Source organism: Bufo bufo, chromosome 4 (assembly GCF_905171765.1).
Source record: "Bufo bufo chromosome 4, aBufBuf1.1, whole genome shotgun sequence".
Classification (NCBI taxonomy): domain Eukaryota; kingdom Metazoa; phylum Chordata; class Amphibia; order Anura; family Bufonidae; genus Bufo; species Bufo bufo.
This window is the reverse complement of record NC_053392.1, coordinates 99,347,415-99,361,215: the sequence shown is the minus strand read 5'-3', so window position 1 is coordinate 99,361,215 and position 13,801 is coordinate 99,347,415. Positions and strand designations below refer to the sequence as shown.

Sequence of the window (13,801 nt, the reverse complement as noted above, 5' to 3'; positions counted from 1 at the left end):
AGATGGATAGGAGGCGAGAGGAGGAATACATTAATAGGAAAAGCAATAGTTGCCACTACCAGGGAATAAGTTCAATACAGATGCTATTATACTAGGGGTACGATAACAAACAATAGATCGTGACGCTCCTCCAATCTATCACCTTCCTAGAGAGTGTACTAAACAACAGGACAATCCCCTAGTCTCCCCTTTCCTCCTCCCCCCCCCTTGTCCCCCCCTTAACATTCAGGTTATATGAACAGGAGGGATTCAAATAAAAAGTCCCATACGTTAAGAAGGTAGCAGCAACTGTGGTATATGACTATAATTATAAATATATAATACTAAAAGCTAAGAATATAGAGCGAGCCCGCATCACTGAGAGTCTCAATGCTGATAATAGCAGTTCACGCTGCTGTCTAAAGTCTCAAAGCTTTACTTAAGTCAAATTGTGGATAGTTGTCTCTGGAGAATCTGTACCAGGAGCAGGTTGGCAGATTACCTCCTCTCCTCGTTGTGATTACATAGCAACTCCCCTTCTACATACTCTACATGAGGCATTTGTATACGTTTTGATAAAAATGCATAAGCCCACTCATCACGTCAAGGTTGCCTCTACGAGAGTGTACCTACTTTAACTAGGTGCAGCACCATGTGGCAACCACCACCATCACAACAACGGAGCAGTCAAAGCCTTGGTATAAATGCCTGCTATAACAATACAGTGCAAAGCTTGTGTGTCCTCAGCAATAACAGTCACATAACAGTCACCAGTCCAACATGGGTCATATATTGCCACCACAATATGGTCAATGGTAACCCAAAGCAACAGGTCACAACTGAAAGAATGTTTTGATTTGTTTTTTCTTTGCATGTAGTGATGAGTGGTAGGGGCAATATTCGAATTTGCGATATTTCATATATAATCGCGAATTCAAGATTATTTTCTTGATTGCGAAAATCGTCAATCTAATATTTGTGTAATGCGCGAAATTCAGGCGTGGGTCACTATAGCTACATTTTTCAAGATGCTAGAAGTTTCCTGAGACTGGAGAAAATGGTTGGCACCGCAGAACATTAAAAATGGCTTTATATGCAGTTAGAGTGCTCCAATATATTTGCGATTGCAAAATCGGCACTAATCATGCAAATATTTTGGCGCAATACGTGCAACTTCACATTTTAACAGGTCTGATTACTTATTAGTGATTGGTGCACTAAGTATTGTTGTGAACTTGTGACATCACAGCACTACGTATGTATTATGTATGTATGGACAGCAGAACCTATCAGCTACACTATATCACATAACCTACACTGACTATCTCCCACTAACTATCTGTATTATGTATATGAGCTAACTGGGGAGGTTCTTATATAGTAAGGGGTAGGCAACTTTCCTATTGGTTGCTAAGGATGTTGCTAAGCTCAGACAAAGACATTGCATTGTCCCACAAGCAAGAAGGGTGATTACTGATGGAAAAAAAAAAATCTAGAATATTCGAAATTACGAATATATCACTATATTCTAAATATTTGTGAATTCTCGAAGTGCCGATATTCGCGATTAATATTCGCTATTCGAATATTCATACCCAACATTATTTGCAAGAAGAGAAAGGCTGTTTCTAACTCTCTTACATACTTACCTGCACACTAATATGTACATTTGATACTTCCTTATTTTTAGCTTATTTTGGTTGATATGGTAGATTATTATTTTTTGCTCTTTACAGATCCTTCACATGGGATGGGTAAGTGAAAAAGTCCAAGGATCAGACGGATCACACATTTATAAATTCAAATTCCTAGTTCTAAAGGGTTCGACCTTCTACATCTTCAAGACTCCACCAGTAAGTTATTCCGTTGTATTATACATTGTTACATATGGTTTTCAGCAGTATATTATTCCAGTACACTATAACAGGCTAAAAAAAAACTTTAAGATGAAAAAGGTTGTCTTGCTTTTTACAAGTGATGTCTATCCTTAGGATAGGCTATTATTTTCTAATCCGCAGGGGGCCAACATTCCACAACCCCCACTGATCAGCTGTTCTGCAATAGCTCCAAACTACATAGCTCTGTCCACTGTGTAGTGGACAGAGTTGGTTACTGCAGCACTGCTCCCAGTGAAGTTAACAGGAGCAGTGCTGCAGTAACCACTTCTGTACACTACAAAATGTACAGAGCTTCTTAGTTACAGCGCTGACTTGAAATAGCTGATAGGTCGGGCTACAGGGCGTCTGTACCTTGCCGATCAGAATAGTGAGTCATTTCAGTTTTTCACTCTTTTTTGTCACTATTTCACAATTTTTTAAATTTTTTGTTAATACGTAAATTTTATATTGTCTCCTCTCAGTCACTCTGCCTAAAGTACCTTTCGTCAATTTAAATCAGTTCTTGCCAGTTGTCTGTGAGGTGTCTGAAGAAGGTAGAACACCTTCGAAAGCACATTTACACCAGGACTCATTGCCCCTGATCTTTGGTCCCCAGTTTTATTGTTTCTATGTGTTTGCCTTAATAAATGTTTTGCTTAGCAGTGTCCATTTAGTATTCTGTTTTATATCCTACTATTGATTTACTTAATCCGGACTCCCAAGTGGATTGCTCAGCGGGAGGGGGCAGCAGATGAATTAGATCTGTGGATTTATTAGATCTGTGCTGAGCTAACCACAATGTTGTGCCTGTCCTTGCACAACTTGATCTAGTGAGCGGCTTACCAACTGAATTCTTTAGATTTTATTACGGATTTCACACACTGTTGCGCCCCTTGGGGTATGTCCTTCTGATCATAAATAAGGGGCATTTTATAAACCTATGATTGACTAGATGTTCTATTATTAGCATCCAAAAGAGCATGAAGATATTTTCAAATACATTGCTCGAGGCTTTTAAAACCGTCTAACATAGCCTTCCTGCAGAAGTGGTAGCTGCAAATACAGTGAAGGAGTTTAAGCATGCATGGGATAGGCATAAGGCCATCCTTTATATAAGATAGGGCCAGGGGCTATCCATAGTATTCAGATATATTCTATGTTTCTATGTTTCTATGTAACATGTCAATCTGCAAAATTACATAGCTGTCATTGTAAACTTTCATTTTTCCAATGCAAATTACAGTAACAAACAATATACCTATCAATATAGTATTCATATTCTGGAAATCCATCAACTCATCTTAGCTGCAGTTTTTATCATTGTCATTCCTAGTAGTAATGCCTATTATTCAAGTTTACAAGAAGAGAATAATGTCTTCATTATTAGTGGATGAGAGTGAACGTTTAACATTAAAGTAGTGGATGCATGGAATAGCCTTCCTGCAGAAGTGGTAGCTGCAAATACACTGAAGGAGTTTAAGCATGCATGGGATAGGCATAAGGCCATCTTTCATATAAGATAGGGCAAAGGGCTATTCATAGTATTCAGTATATTGGGCAGACTAGATGGGCCAAATGGTTCTTATCTGCCGACACATTCTATGTTTCTATGTTTCTATGAGTCAATTTAAAGGAAAATTTCACTTTTCAAGAACAAATTATAACATCCGTTAGTAAAATCTACATATCCTATTGAGTCACATAATGATATGGTTTATTTATCTTTATTGATTATGAGATATTTGTTGCTTTCTTCTTCATTCATATCTGAAGCTAGTTTCAGAATTCTGATTGTTTCCTGCTCTTAGAGAGCAGTGCATTGTGAGAGTTTGGTGGACAGTAAAACCTATAGTGTTAGGTAATTTGTCTGACAGTAGTGATGGACGAACATCGGCCAGGACGATCCGTGAACAAGCGTTCGCGATCAAATATTCGCGAACCGCACGTTTGCGTCGGACCCCATTGACTTTAATGGCAGGCGAACCTGAAAAACCTTCAGGTCATATCTGCAGACATTAAATACTTACTAGAAGTGCACAAATAGTCCCACAACATGGACAGTGACATACCAGAGGGGGATCAATGGCAAAAAACTCACACAAAAAATATGTACACTGCTCAAAAAAATAAAGGGAACACAAAAATAACACATCCTAGATCTGAATTAATTAAATATTCTTCTGAAATACTTTGTTCTTTACATAGTTGAATGTGCTGACAACAAAATCACACAACAATAAAAAAATTTAAATCAAATTTTTCAACCCATGGAGGTCTGGATTTGGAGTCACACTCAAAATTAAAGTGGAAAAACACACTACAGGCTGATCCAACTTTGATGTAATGTCCTTAAAACAAGTCAAAATGAGGCTCAGTAGTGTGTGTGGCCTCCACGTGCCTGTATGACCTCCCTACAACGCCTGTGCATGCTCCTGATGAGGTGGCGGACGGTCTCCTGAGGGGTCTCCTCCCAGACCTGGACTAAAGCATCTGCCAACTCCTAGACAGTCTGTGGTGTTGGTGGATAGAGCGAGACATGATGTCCCAGATGTGCTCAATTGGATTCAGGTCTGGGGAACGGGCGGGCCAGTCCATAGCATCAATGCCTTCGTCTTGCAGGAACTGCTGACACACTCCAGCCACATGAGGTCTAGCATTGTCTTTCATTAGGAGGAACCCAGGGCCAACCGCACCAGCATATGGTCTCACAAGGGGTCTGAGGATCTCATCTCGGTACCTAATGGCTGTCAGGCTACCTCTGGCGAGCACATGGAGGGCTGTGCGGCCCTCCAAAGAAATGTCACCCCACACCATTACTGACCCAATGCCAAACCGGTCATGCTGGAGGATGTTGCAGGCAGCAGAACGTTCTCCACGGCATCTCAAGACTCTGTCACGTCTGTCACGTGCTCAGTGTGAACCTGCTTTTTCATCTGTGAAGAGCACAGGGCGCCAGTGGCGAATTTGCCAATATTGGTGTTCTCTGGCAAATGCCAAACGTCCTGCACGGTGTTGGGCTGTAAGCACAACCCCCACCTGTAGACGTCGGGCCCTAATATCACCCTCATGGAGTCTGTTTCTGACCGTTTGAGCAGACACATGCACATTTGTGGCCTGCTGGATTTTGCAGGGCTCTGGCAGTGCTCCTCCTGTTCCTCCTTGCACAAAGGCGGAGGTAGCAGTCCTGCTGCTGGGTTGTTGCCCTCCTACGGCCTCCTCCACGTCTCCTGATGTACTGGCCTGTCTCCTGGTAGCGCCTCCATGCTCTGGACACTACGCTGACAGACACAGCAAACCTTCTTGCCACAGCTCGCATTGATGTGCCATCCTGGATAAGCTGCACTACTTGAGCCACTTGTGTGGGTTGTAGACTCCATCTCATGCTACCACTAGAGTGAAAGCACCGCCAGCATTCAAAAGTGACCAAAACATCAGCCAGGAAGCATAGGAACTGAAAATTGGTCTGTGGTCACCACCTGCAGAACCACTCCTTTATTGGGGGTGTCTTGCTAATTGCCTATAATTTCCACCTGTTGTCTATCCCATTTGCACAACAGCATGTGAAATTGATTGTTACTCAGTGTTGCTTCCTAAGTGGACAGTTTGATTTCACAGAAGTGTGATTGACTTGGAGTTACATTGTGTTGTTTAAGTGTTCCCTTTATTTTTTTTGAGCAGTGTATTTTAATCAAGGACCATTTTTATGCATCTTAAAGGGAAACTCTCAAAAATCTGCCCTGCTGGAGCCTAGAATTTTTTTATTTTAGGCCTCGGGAGTACAAGCCCCAAAAATTAGGCATTCACCTGACAGAAAAGAACTTGTCATTATGTGGCTGGAGGTATATTAGACGGTCAGTGGATAACAATTTTACTGTAGGCCAGTGGAGTACAGTCCCCAAAAATTAGGCATTCACCTGACAGAAAAGGCCTTTTATGCCGCTGTATATACATAAGACAAGGACCATTCTTTGTTCTGGGTGGTGGCGGATATTTGTGGGCTGGCATGAGGAAATTCAATTACACGTGGTCGTCACAGGTGTTGAATTCCTCCGAGATCCATGCCTCATTCATTTTTATAAATGTGAGATAGTCCACACTGTCATGAGCTAGACGAGTGCGCTTATCGGTCACGATCCCCCCTGCTGCGCCAAACGTCCTTTCGGACAGGACACTCGATGAGGGGCAAGCCAAGAGTTCCATGGCAAATTGTGCCAGCTCTGACCACAGGTCAAGCCTGCACACCCAGTAGTCCAGGGGTTCCTCGCTTCTCAGAGCAACCACATCGGCCGTTAACCCAATGTAGTCGGACACCTGTCGGTCTAGGCGTTCCCTGAGGATGGATCCGGAGGGCGGCTGTCGATGGGTTGGCTGCAACAATGATCTCATATACGAAGTGACCAACACATCTTCAAACAGCCCTCTTCTTGCAGGCGTGGTAGTATTGTTACCCGCACCTGTTTCGCTGCAGGTGGAAATTCCTCTGCCAGCGCTCGCAACAGCAGAATTCAGCATCTCTCACGAAGGCCTGGAAATGCTGCATTCTGACAGCCCTCTGTGACGCTGGTAACATGTCAGTCATTTTGTGTTTGTACCGGGAATCTAAGTACGTTGCTACCCAGTACTGGTCCTTGCCCTGTATGCTTTTTATACGGGGGTCCCTCTTCAAAAACTGGAGCATGAAGGCCCCCATTTGCACTTAATTGGAAGCGGTGGAGCGCCCTTTCTCCTGCTCATCGCCCAAGAGAATGTCGTCCTCGTTCTCCACAACCCAGCCACAGACAACACCAGGGATCCCCGAAAAGTTTAAAGTCCCAATCAAAGCCTGCTCTTCTTGCTCCTCCTCCCTCTAGCCACCATCCTCCTCTAACTCTTCTTCAGACTCATACTGACTTGGCTCAGATGGAGTAGCCTCCCCTGGGAATTTATTCAGCATTGCGACTTCCTCATCTTCCAGCTCCTGCTCCTTGACGGCTTGATCAATGACACGACGCAATGCACTCTCCAGAAAGAAGGTGTAAGGTACGATGTCACTGATGGTGCCCTGGCTACGACCAGTTTGGTGATCTCATCAAATGGCCGCAGAAGTCTGCATGCGTCGGGCATGAGCAGCCACTGGCGCGGTGAAAAGAAACAAAGCTCCCCAGAACCTGTCCTGCTGCAGAGTTCGCACAGGTAGTCGTTAACTGCACGTTTCTGCTGGAGCAGCCTATTAAGCATATAGAAGGTGGAGTTTCAGCGCGTCAGGCTGGCACAAATCAGACGTCTGATGGGCAGGTGGTGTCGCCGCTGAACGTCAGCAAGGCGAGCCATGGCCGTGTAAGATCTTCTAAAATGGCCAGAGATTTTCCTGGCCTGCCGCAAGACGTCCTGGACCCCGCGGTATTTGGCAACGAATCACTGCACGACTAAGTTCAGGACATGTGCCATGCACGGCACGTGTGTCATTTTGTCCTGTTTCAGCGCGCTCAGAAGATTGGCACCGTTGTCGCACACCACTTTACCAACTGTCAAATTAAGCTGGGTTAGCCACTGATCGGCCTGTGACTGCAGAGCTGAAAGCAGTGCAGGACCAGTGTGGCTCTTGGCTTCCAGGCACAACAGCCACAGCACAGCATGGCAACATCTCACCTGGCACGTTAAATACAGATGTAGTAGAGTCAACACACATGGTTTATGAGTAGGGATGAGCGAACCCGAACTGTATAGTTCAGGTTCGTACCGAATTTTGGGGTGTCCGTGACACGGACCCGAACCCGAACATTTTCGTAAAAGTCCGGGTTCGGGTTCGGTGTTCGGCGCTTTCTTGGCGCTTTTTGAAAGGCTGCAAAGCAGCCAATCAACAAGCGTCATACTACTTGGCCCAAGAGGCCATCACAGCCATGCCTACTATTGGCATGGCTGTGATTGGCCAGTGCACCATGTGACCCAGCCTCTATTTAAGCTGGAGTCACGTAGCGCCGCACGTCACTCTGCTATGATCAGTATAGGGAGAGGTTGCAGCTGCGACGTTAGGGCGAGATTAGGCAGATTAACTCCTCCAAAAGACTTCATTCTGTGATCGATCTGCAGCTGTGGATCATTGAAGTGCTATTATTGACTTGCTCACTTTTTTGAGGCTGCCCAGAGCGTTTTTAGATCACTTTTTTTCTGGGGTGATCGGCGGCCATTTTGTGACTTGTGGTGCGCCAGCACGAGCTATCACCAAGTGTATTTAACCATCGATAGTGTGGTTATTTTGTGCTATATCCTACATCAGCTGCAGGCTGAGCCTGTGTCACCGAAGTGCATTTAACCATCAACAGTCTGGTTATTTTTTGGCCATATACTACATCAGCTGCAGGCTGAGCCTGTGTCACCCAAGTGCTTTAACCATCAACAGTGTGGTTATTTTTTGGCCATATATTACATCAGGGGCAAGTTGAGCCTGTCACCCAGCGCCTAAAAAATAGACCTGACATTTCTATTCAACCAAATCTGCACAGTTTTAGCTGGTCAAGTTATTTGTAGTGACCGTAAAAGCAGACTTTTTGTTCTGGGTTGAAAAAGCATTCCCAAATTTGCCATTCTGAAAATAACTAGTTTGTGGTATTTGAGGCCTACTTGAAATCTATCCCAAAAAGAAAATCTTACATTGAAGGTATTGATAGTGTCATTCAGAAAAACCTAAGACACACGCTAGCGTGCTGATAGAAGTGTCATTCTGTGATTAAACCTATAACTGTCACACAGCGCAAAAAAAAACAGGTCTCACATCTCTATTCAACCAAATCTGCACAGTTTTAGCTGGTCAAGTTATTTGTAGTGACCGTCAAAGCAGACTTTTTGTTCTAGGTTGAAAAAGCATTCCCAAATTTGCCATTCTTAAAATAACTAGTTTGTGGTATTTGAGGCCTACTTGAAATCTATCCCAAAAAGAAAATCTTACATTGAAGGTATTGATAGTGTCATTCAGAAAAACCTAAGACACACGCTAGCGTGCTGATAGAAGTGTCATTCTGTGATTAAACCTATAACTGTCACACAGTGCAAAAAAAAAAAGGTCTCACATCTCTATTCAACCAAATCTGCACAGTTTTAGCTGGTCAAGTTATTTGTAGTGACCGTAAAAGCAGACTTTTTGTTCTGGGTTGAAAAAGCATTCCCAAATTTGCCATTCTCAAAATAACTAGTTTGTGGTATTTGAGGCCTACTTGAAATCTATCCCAAAAAAAAAATCTTACATTGAAGGTATTGATAGTGTCATTCAGAAAAACCTAAGACACACGCTAGCGTGCTGATAGAAGTGTCATTCTGTGATTAAACCTATAACTGTCACACAGCGCAAAAAAAAACAGGTCTCACATCTCTATTCAACCAAATCTGCACAGTTTTAGCTGGTCAAGTTATTTGTAGTGACCGTAAAAGCAGACTTTTTGTTCTGGGTTGAAAAAGCATTCCCAAATTTGCCATTCTGAAAATAACTAGTTTGTGGTATTTGAGGCCTACTTGAAATCTATCCCAAAAAGAAAATCTGACATTGAAGGTATTGATAGTGTCATTCAGAAAAACCTAAGACACACGCTAGCGTGCTGATAGAAGTGTCATTCTGTGATTAAACCTATAACTGTCACACAGCGCAAAAAAAAACAGGTCTCACATCTCTATTCAACCAAATCTGCACAGTTTTAGCTGGTCAAGTTATTTGTAGTGACCGTAAAAGCAGACTTTTTGTTCTGGGTTGAAAAAGCATTCCCAAATTTGCCATTCTCAAAATTGTGGTGAACGGGAACAATGAGGAAAACATCTAATAAGGGACGCGGACGCGGACGTGGACATGGTCGTGGTGGTGTTAGTGGACCCTCTGGTGCTGGGAGAGGACGTGGCCGTTCTGCCACAGCCACACGTCCTAGTGAACCAACTACCTCAGGTCCCAGTAGCCAGCAGAATTTACAGCGATATTTGGTGGGGCCCAATGCCGTTCTAAGGATGGTAAGGCCTGAGCAGGTACAGGCATTAGTCAATTGGGTGGCCGACAGTGGATCCAGCACGTTCACATTATCTCCTACCCAGTCTTCTGCAGAAAGCGCACTGATGGCGCATGAAAACCAAGCCCATCGGTCTGTCACATCACCCCCATGCATATCAGGGAAACTGTCTGAGCCTCAAGTTATGCAGCAGTCTCTTATGCTGTTTGAAGACTCTGCTGCCAGGGTTTCCCAAGGGCATCCACCTAGCCCTTCCCCAGGGGTGGAAGAGATAGAATGCACTAACGCACAACCACTTATTTTTCCTGATGATGAGGACATGGGAATACCACCTCAGCACGTCTCTGATGATGACGAAACATAGGTGCCAACTGCCGCGTCTTTCTGCAGTGTGCAGACTGAACAGGAGGTCAGGGATCAAGACTGGGTGGAAGACGATGCAGGGGACGATGAGGTCCTAGACCCCACATGGAATGAAGGTCGTGCCACTGACTTTCACAGTTCGGAGGAAGAGGCAGTGGTGAGACCGAGCCAACAGCGTAGCAAAAGAGGGAGCAGTGGGCAAAATCAGAACACCCGCCACCAAGAGACTCCGCCTGCTACTGACCGCCGCCATCTGGGACCGAGCACCCCAAAGGCAGCTTCAAGGATTTCCCTGGCATGGCACTTCTTCAAACAATGTGCTGACGACAAGACCCGAGTGGTTTGCACGCTGTGCCATCAGAGCCTGAAGCGAGGCATTAACGTTCTGAACCTTAGCACAACCTGCATGACCAGGCACCTGCATGCAAAGCATGAACTGCAGTGGAGTAAACACCTTAAAAACAAGGAAGTCACTCAGGCTCCCCCTGCTACCTCTTCTGCTGCTGCCGCCTCGGCCTCTTCTGCTGCTGCTGCCGCCGCCTCGGCCTCTTCCTCCGCCTCTGGAGGAACGTTGAGACCTGCTGCTTAGCAAACATTGGATGTACCACCAACACCACCACCTGCGTCACCAAGCATCTCAACCATGTCACACGGCAGCGTTCAGCTCTCCATCTCACAAACATTTGAGAGAAAGCATAAATTCTCACCTAGCCACCCTCGATCCCTGGCCCTGAATGCCAGCATTTCTAAACTACTGGCCTATGAAATGCTGTCATTTAGGCTGGTGGACACACACAGCTTCAAACAGCTCATGTCACTTGCTGTCCCACAGTATGTTGTTCCCAGCCGCCACTACTTCTCCAAGAGAGCCGTGCCTTCCCTGCACAAAAAAGTGTCCAATAAAATCAAGTGTGCACTGCGCAACGCCATCTGTGGCAAGGTCCACCTAACCACAGATACGTGGACCAGTAAGCATGGCCAGGGACGCTATATCTCCCTAACTGCACACTGGGTAAATGTAGTGGCGGCTGGGCCCCAGGCGGAGAGCTATTTGGCGCACGTCCTTCCGCCGCCAAGGATCGCAGGGCAACATTCTTTGCCTCCTGTCTCCTCCTCCTCCTATTCAGCTTCCTCCTCCTCTTCTTCCACCTTCTCATCCAGTCAGCCACACACCTTCACCACCAACTTCAGCACAGCACGGGGTAAACGTCAGCAGGCCATTCTGAAACTCATATGTTTGGGGGACAGGCCCCACACCGCACAGGAGTTGTGGCGGGGTATAGAACAACAGACCGACGAGTGGTTGCTGCCGGTGAGCCTCAAGCCCGGCCTGGTGGTGTGCGATAATGGGCGAAATCTCGTTGCAGCTCTGGTACTAGCCGGTTTGACGCACATCCCTTGCCTGGCGCATGTGCTGAATTTGGTGGTGCAGAAGTTCATTCGCAACTACCCCGACATGTCAGAGCTGCTGCATAAAGTGCGGGCCGTCTGTTCGCGCTTCCGGCGTTCACACCCTGCCGCTGCTCGCCTGTCTGCGCTACAGCGTAACTTCGGCCTTCCCGCTCACCGCCTCATATGCGACGTGCCCACCAGGTGGAACTCCACCTTGCATATGCTGGACAGACTGTGCGAGCAGCAGCAGGCCATAGTGGAGTTTCAGCTGCAGCACGCACGGGTCAGTCGCACTGCGGATCAGACCCACTTCACCACCAATGACTGGGCCTCCATGCGAGACCTGTGTGCCCTGTTGCGCTGTTTCGAGTACTCCACCAACATGGCCAGTGGCGATGACGCCGTTATCAGCGTTACAATACCACTTCTATGTCTTCTTGAGAAAACACTTAGGGCGATGATGGAAGAGGAGGTGGCCCAGGAGGAAGAGGAGAAAGAGGGGTCATTTTTAGCACTTTCAGGCCAGTCTCTTCGAAGTGACTAGGAGGGAGGTTTTTTGCAACACCAGAGGCCAGGTACAAATGTGGCCAGACAGTGCCCACTACTGGAGGACGAGGAGGACGAGGATGAGGAGGAGGTGGAGGAGGATGAGGATGAAGCATGTTCACAGCGGGGTGGCACCCAAAGCAGCTCGGGCCCATCACTGGTGCGTGGCTGGGGGGAAACACAGGACGATGACGATACGCCTCCCACAGAGGACAGCTTGTCCTTACCTCTGGGCAGCCTGGCACACATGAGCGACTACATGCTGCAGTGCCTGCGCAACGACAGCAGAGTTGCCCACATTTTAACGTGTGCGGACTACTGGGTTGCCACCCTGCTGGATCCCCGGTACAAAGACAATGTGCCCACCTTACTTCCTACACTGGAGCGTGATAGGAAGATGCGCGAGTACAAGCGGACGTTGGTAGACGCGCTACTGAGAGCATTCCCAAATGTCACAGGGGAACCAGTGGAAGCCCAAGGCGAAGGCAGAGGAGGAGCAAGAGGTCGCCAACGCAGCTGTGTCACGCCCAGCTCCTCTGAGGGCAGGGTTAGCATGGCAGAGATGTGGAAAAATTTTGTCAACACGCCACAGCTAAGTGCACCACCACCTGATACGGAACGTGTTAGCAGGAAGCAACATTTCACTAACATGGTGGAACAGTACCTGTGCAGACCCCTCCACGTACTGACTGATGGTTCGGCCCCATTCAACTTCTGGGTCTCCAAAGTGTCCACGTGGCCAGAGCTAGCCTTTTATGCCTTGGAGGTGCTGGCCTGCCCGGCGGCCAGCGTTTTGTCTGAACGTGTATTCAGACAAGCTGACGTTCATAAAAATGAACCAGACATGGATCCCACAGGACCTGTCCATCCCTTGTGCAGATTAGATATTAACTACCTCCCCTTAACAATATATTATTCTACTCCAGGGCACTTCCTCATTCAATACTATTTTTAATTTCATTTTACCATTATATTGCGGGGCAACCCAAAGTTGAATGAACCTCTCCTCTGTCTGGGTGCCGGGGCCTAAATGTGTGACAGTGGCCTGTTCCGGTGGTGGGTGACGTGAAGCCTGATTCTCTGCTATGACATGAATACAGATTCTGCGCTGACATAAGGCCAGATTCTCTGTTACGGGACCTCTCTCCTCTGCCTGGGTGCCTGGGCCTAAATGTGTGACAGTGGCCTGTTCCAGTGGTGGCTGACGTGAAGCCTGATTCTCTGCTATGACATGAATACAGATTCTGCGCTGACATAAGGCCAGATTCTCTGTTACGGGACCTCTCTCCTCTGCCTGGGTTCCGGGGCCTAAATGTGTGACAGTGGCCTGTTCCAGTGGTGGGTGACGTGAAGCCTGATTCTCTGCTATGACATGAAGACAGATTCTGCGCTGACATAAGGCCAGATTCTCTGTTACGGGACCGCTCTCCTCTGCCTGGGTGCCTGGGCCTAAATGTGTGACAGTGGCCTGTTCCAGTGGTGGCTGACGTGAAGCCTGATTCTCTGCTATGACATAAATACAGAATCTGCGCTGACATAAGGCCAGATTCTCTGTTACGGGACCTCTCTCCTCTGCCTGGGTGCCTGGGCCTAAATGTGTGACAGTGGCCTGTTCCAGTGGTGGGTGACGTGAAGCCTGATTCTCTGCTATGACATGAATACAGATTCTGCGCTGACATA

The 13,801-nt window shown here is 46.6% G+C and overlaps 1 protein-coding gene across 1 annotated transcript in view; it reads left to right on the top strand.

Moving 5' to 3' along the window:
• SNTG2 (syntrophin gamma 2) overlaps positions 1-13,801 on the top strand; it is a 587,738-nt gene that overhangs the window by 409,333 nt on the left and 164,604 nt on the right. The window contains exon 12 of the mRNA XM_040429903.1: positions 1,716-1,832. Coding sequence (XP_040285837.1) covers positions 1,716-1,832 — 117 coding nt within the window. The remainder of the gene's footprint in view (positions 1-1,715; positions 1,833-13,801) is intronic.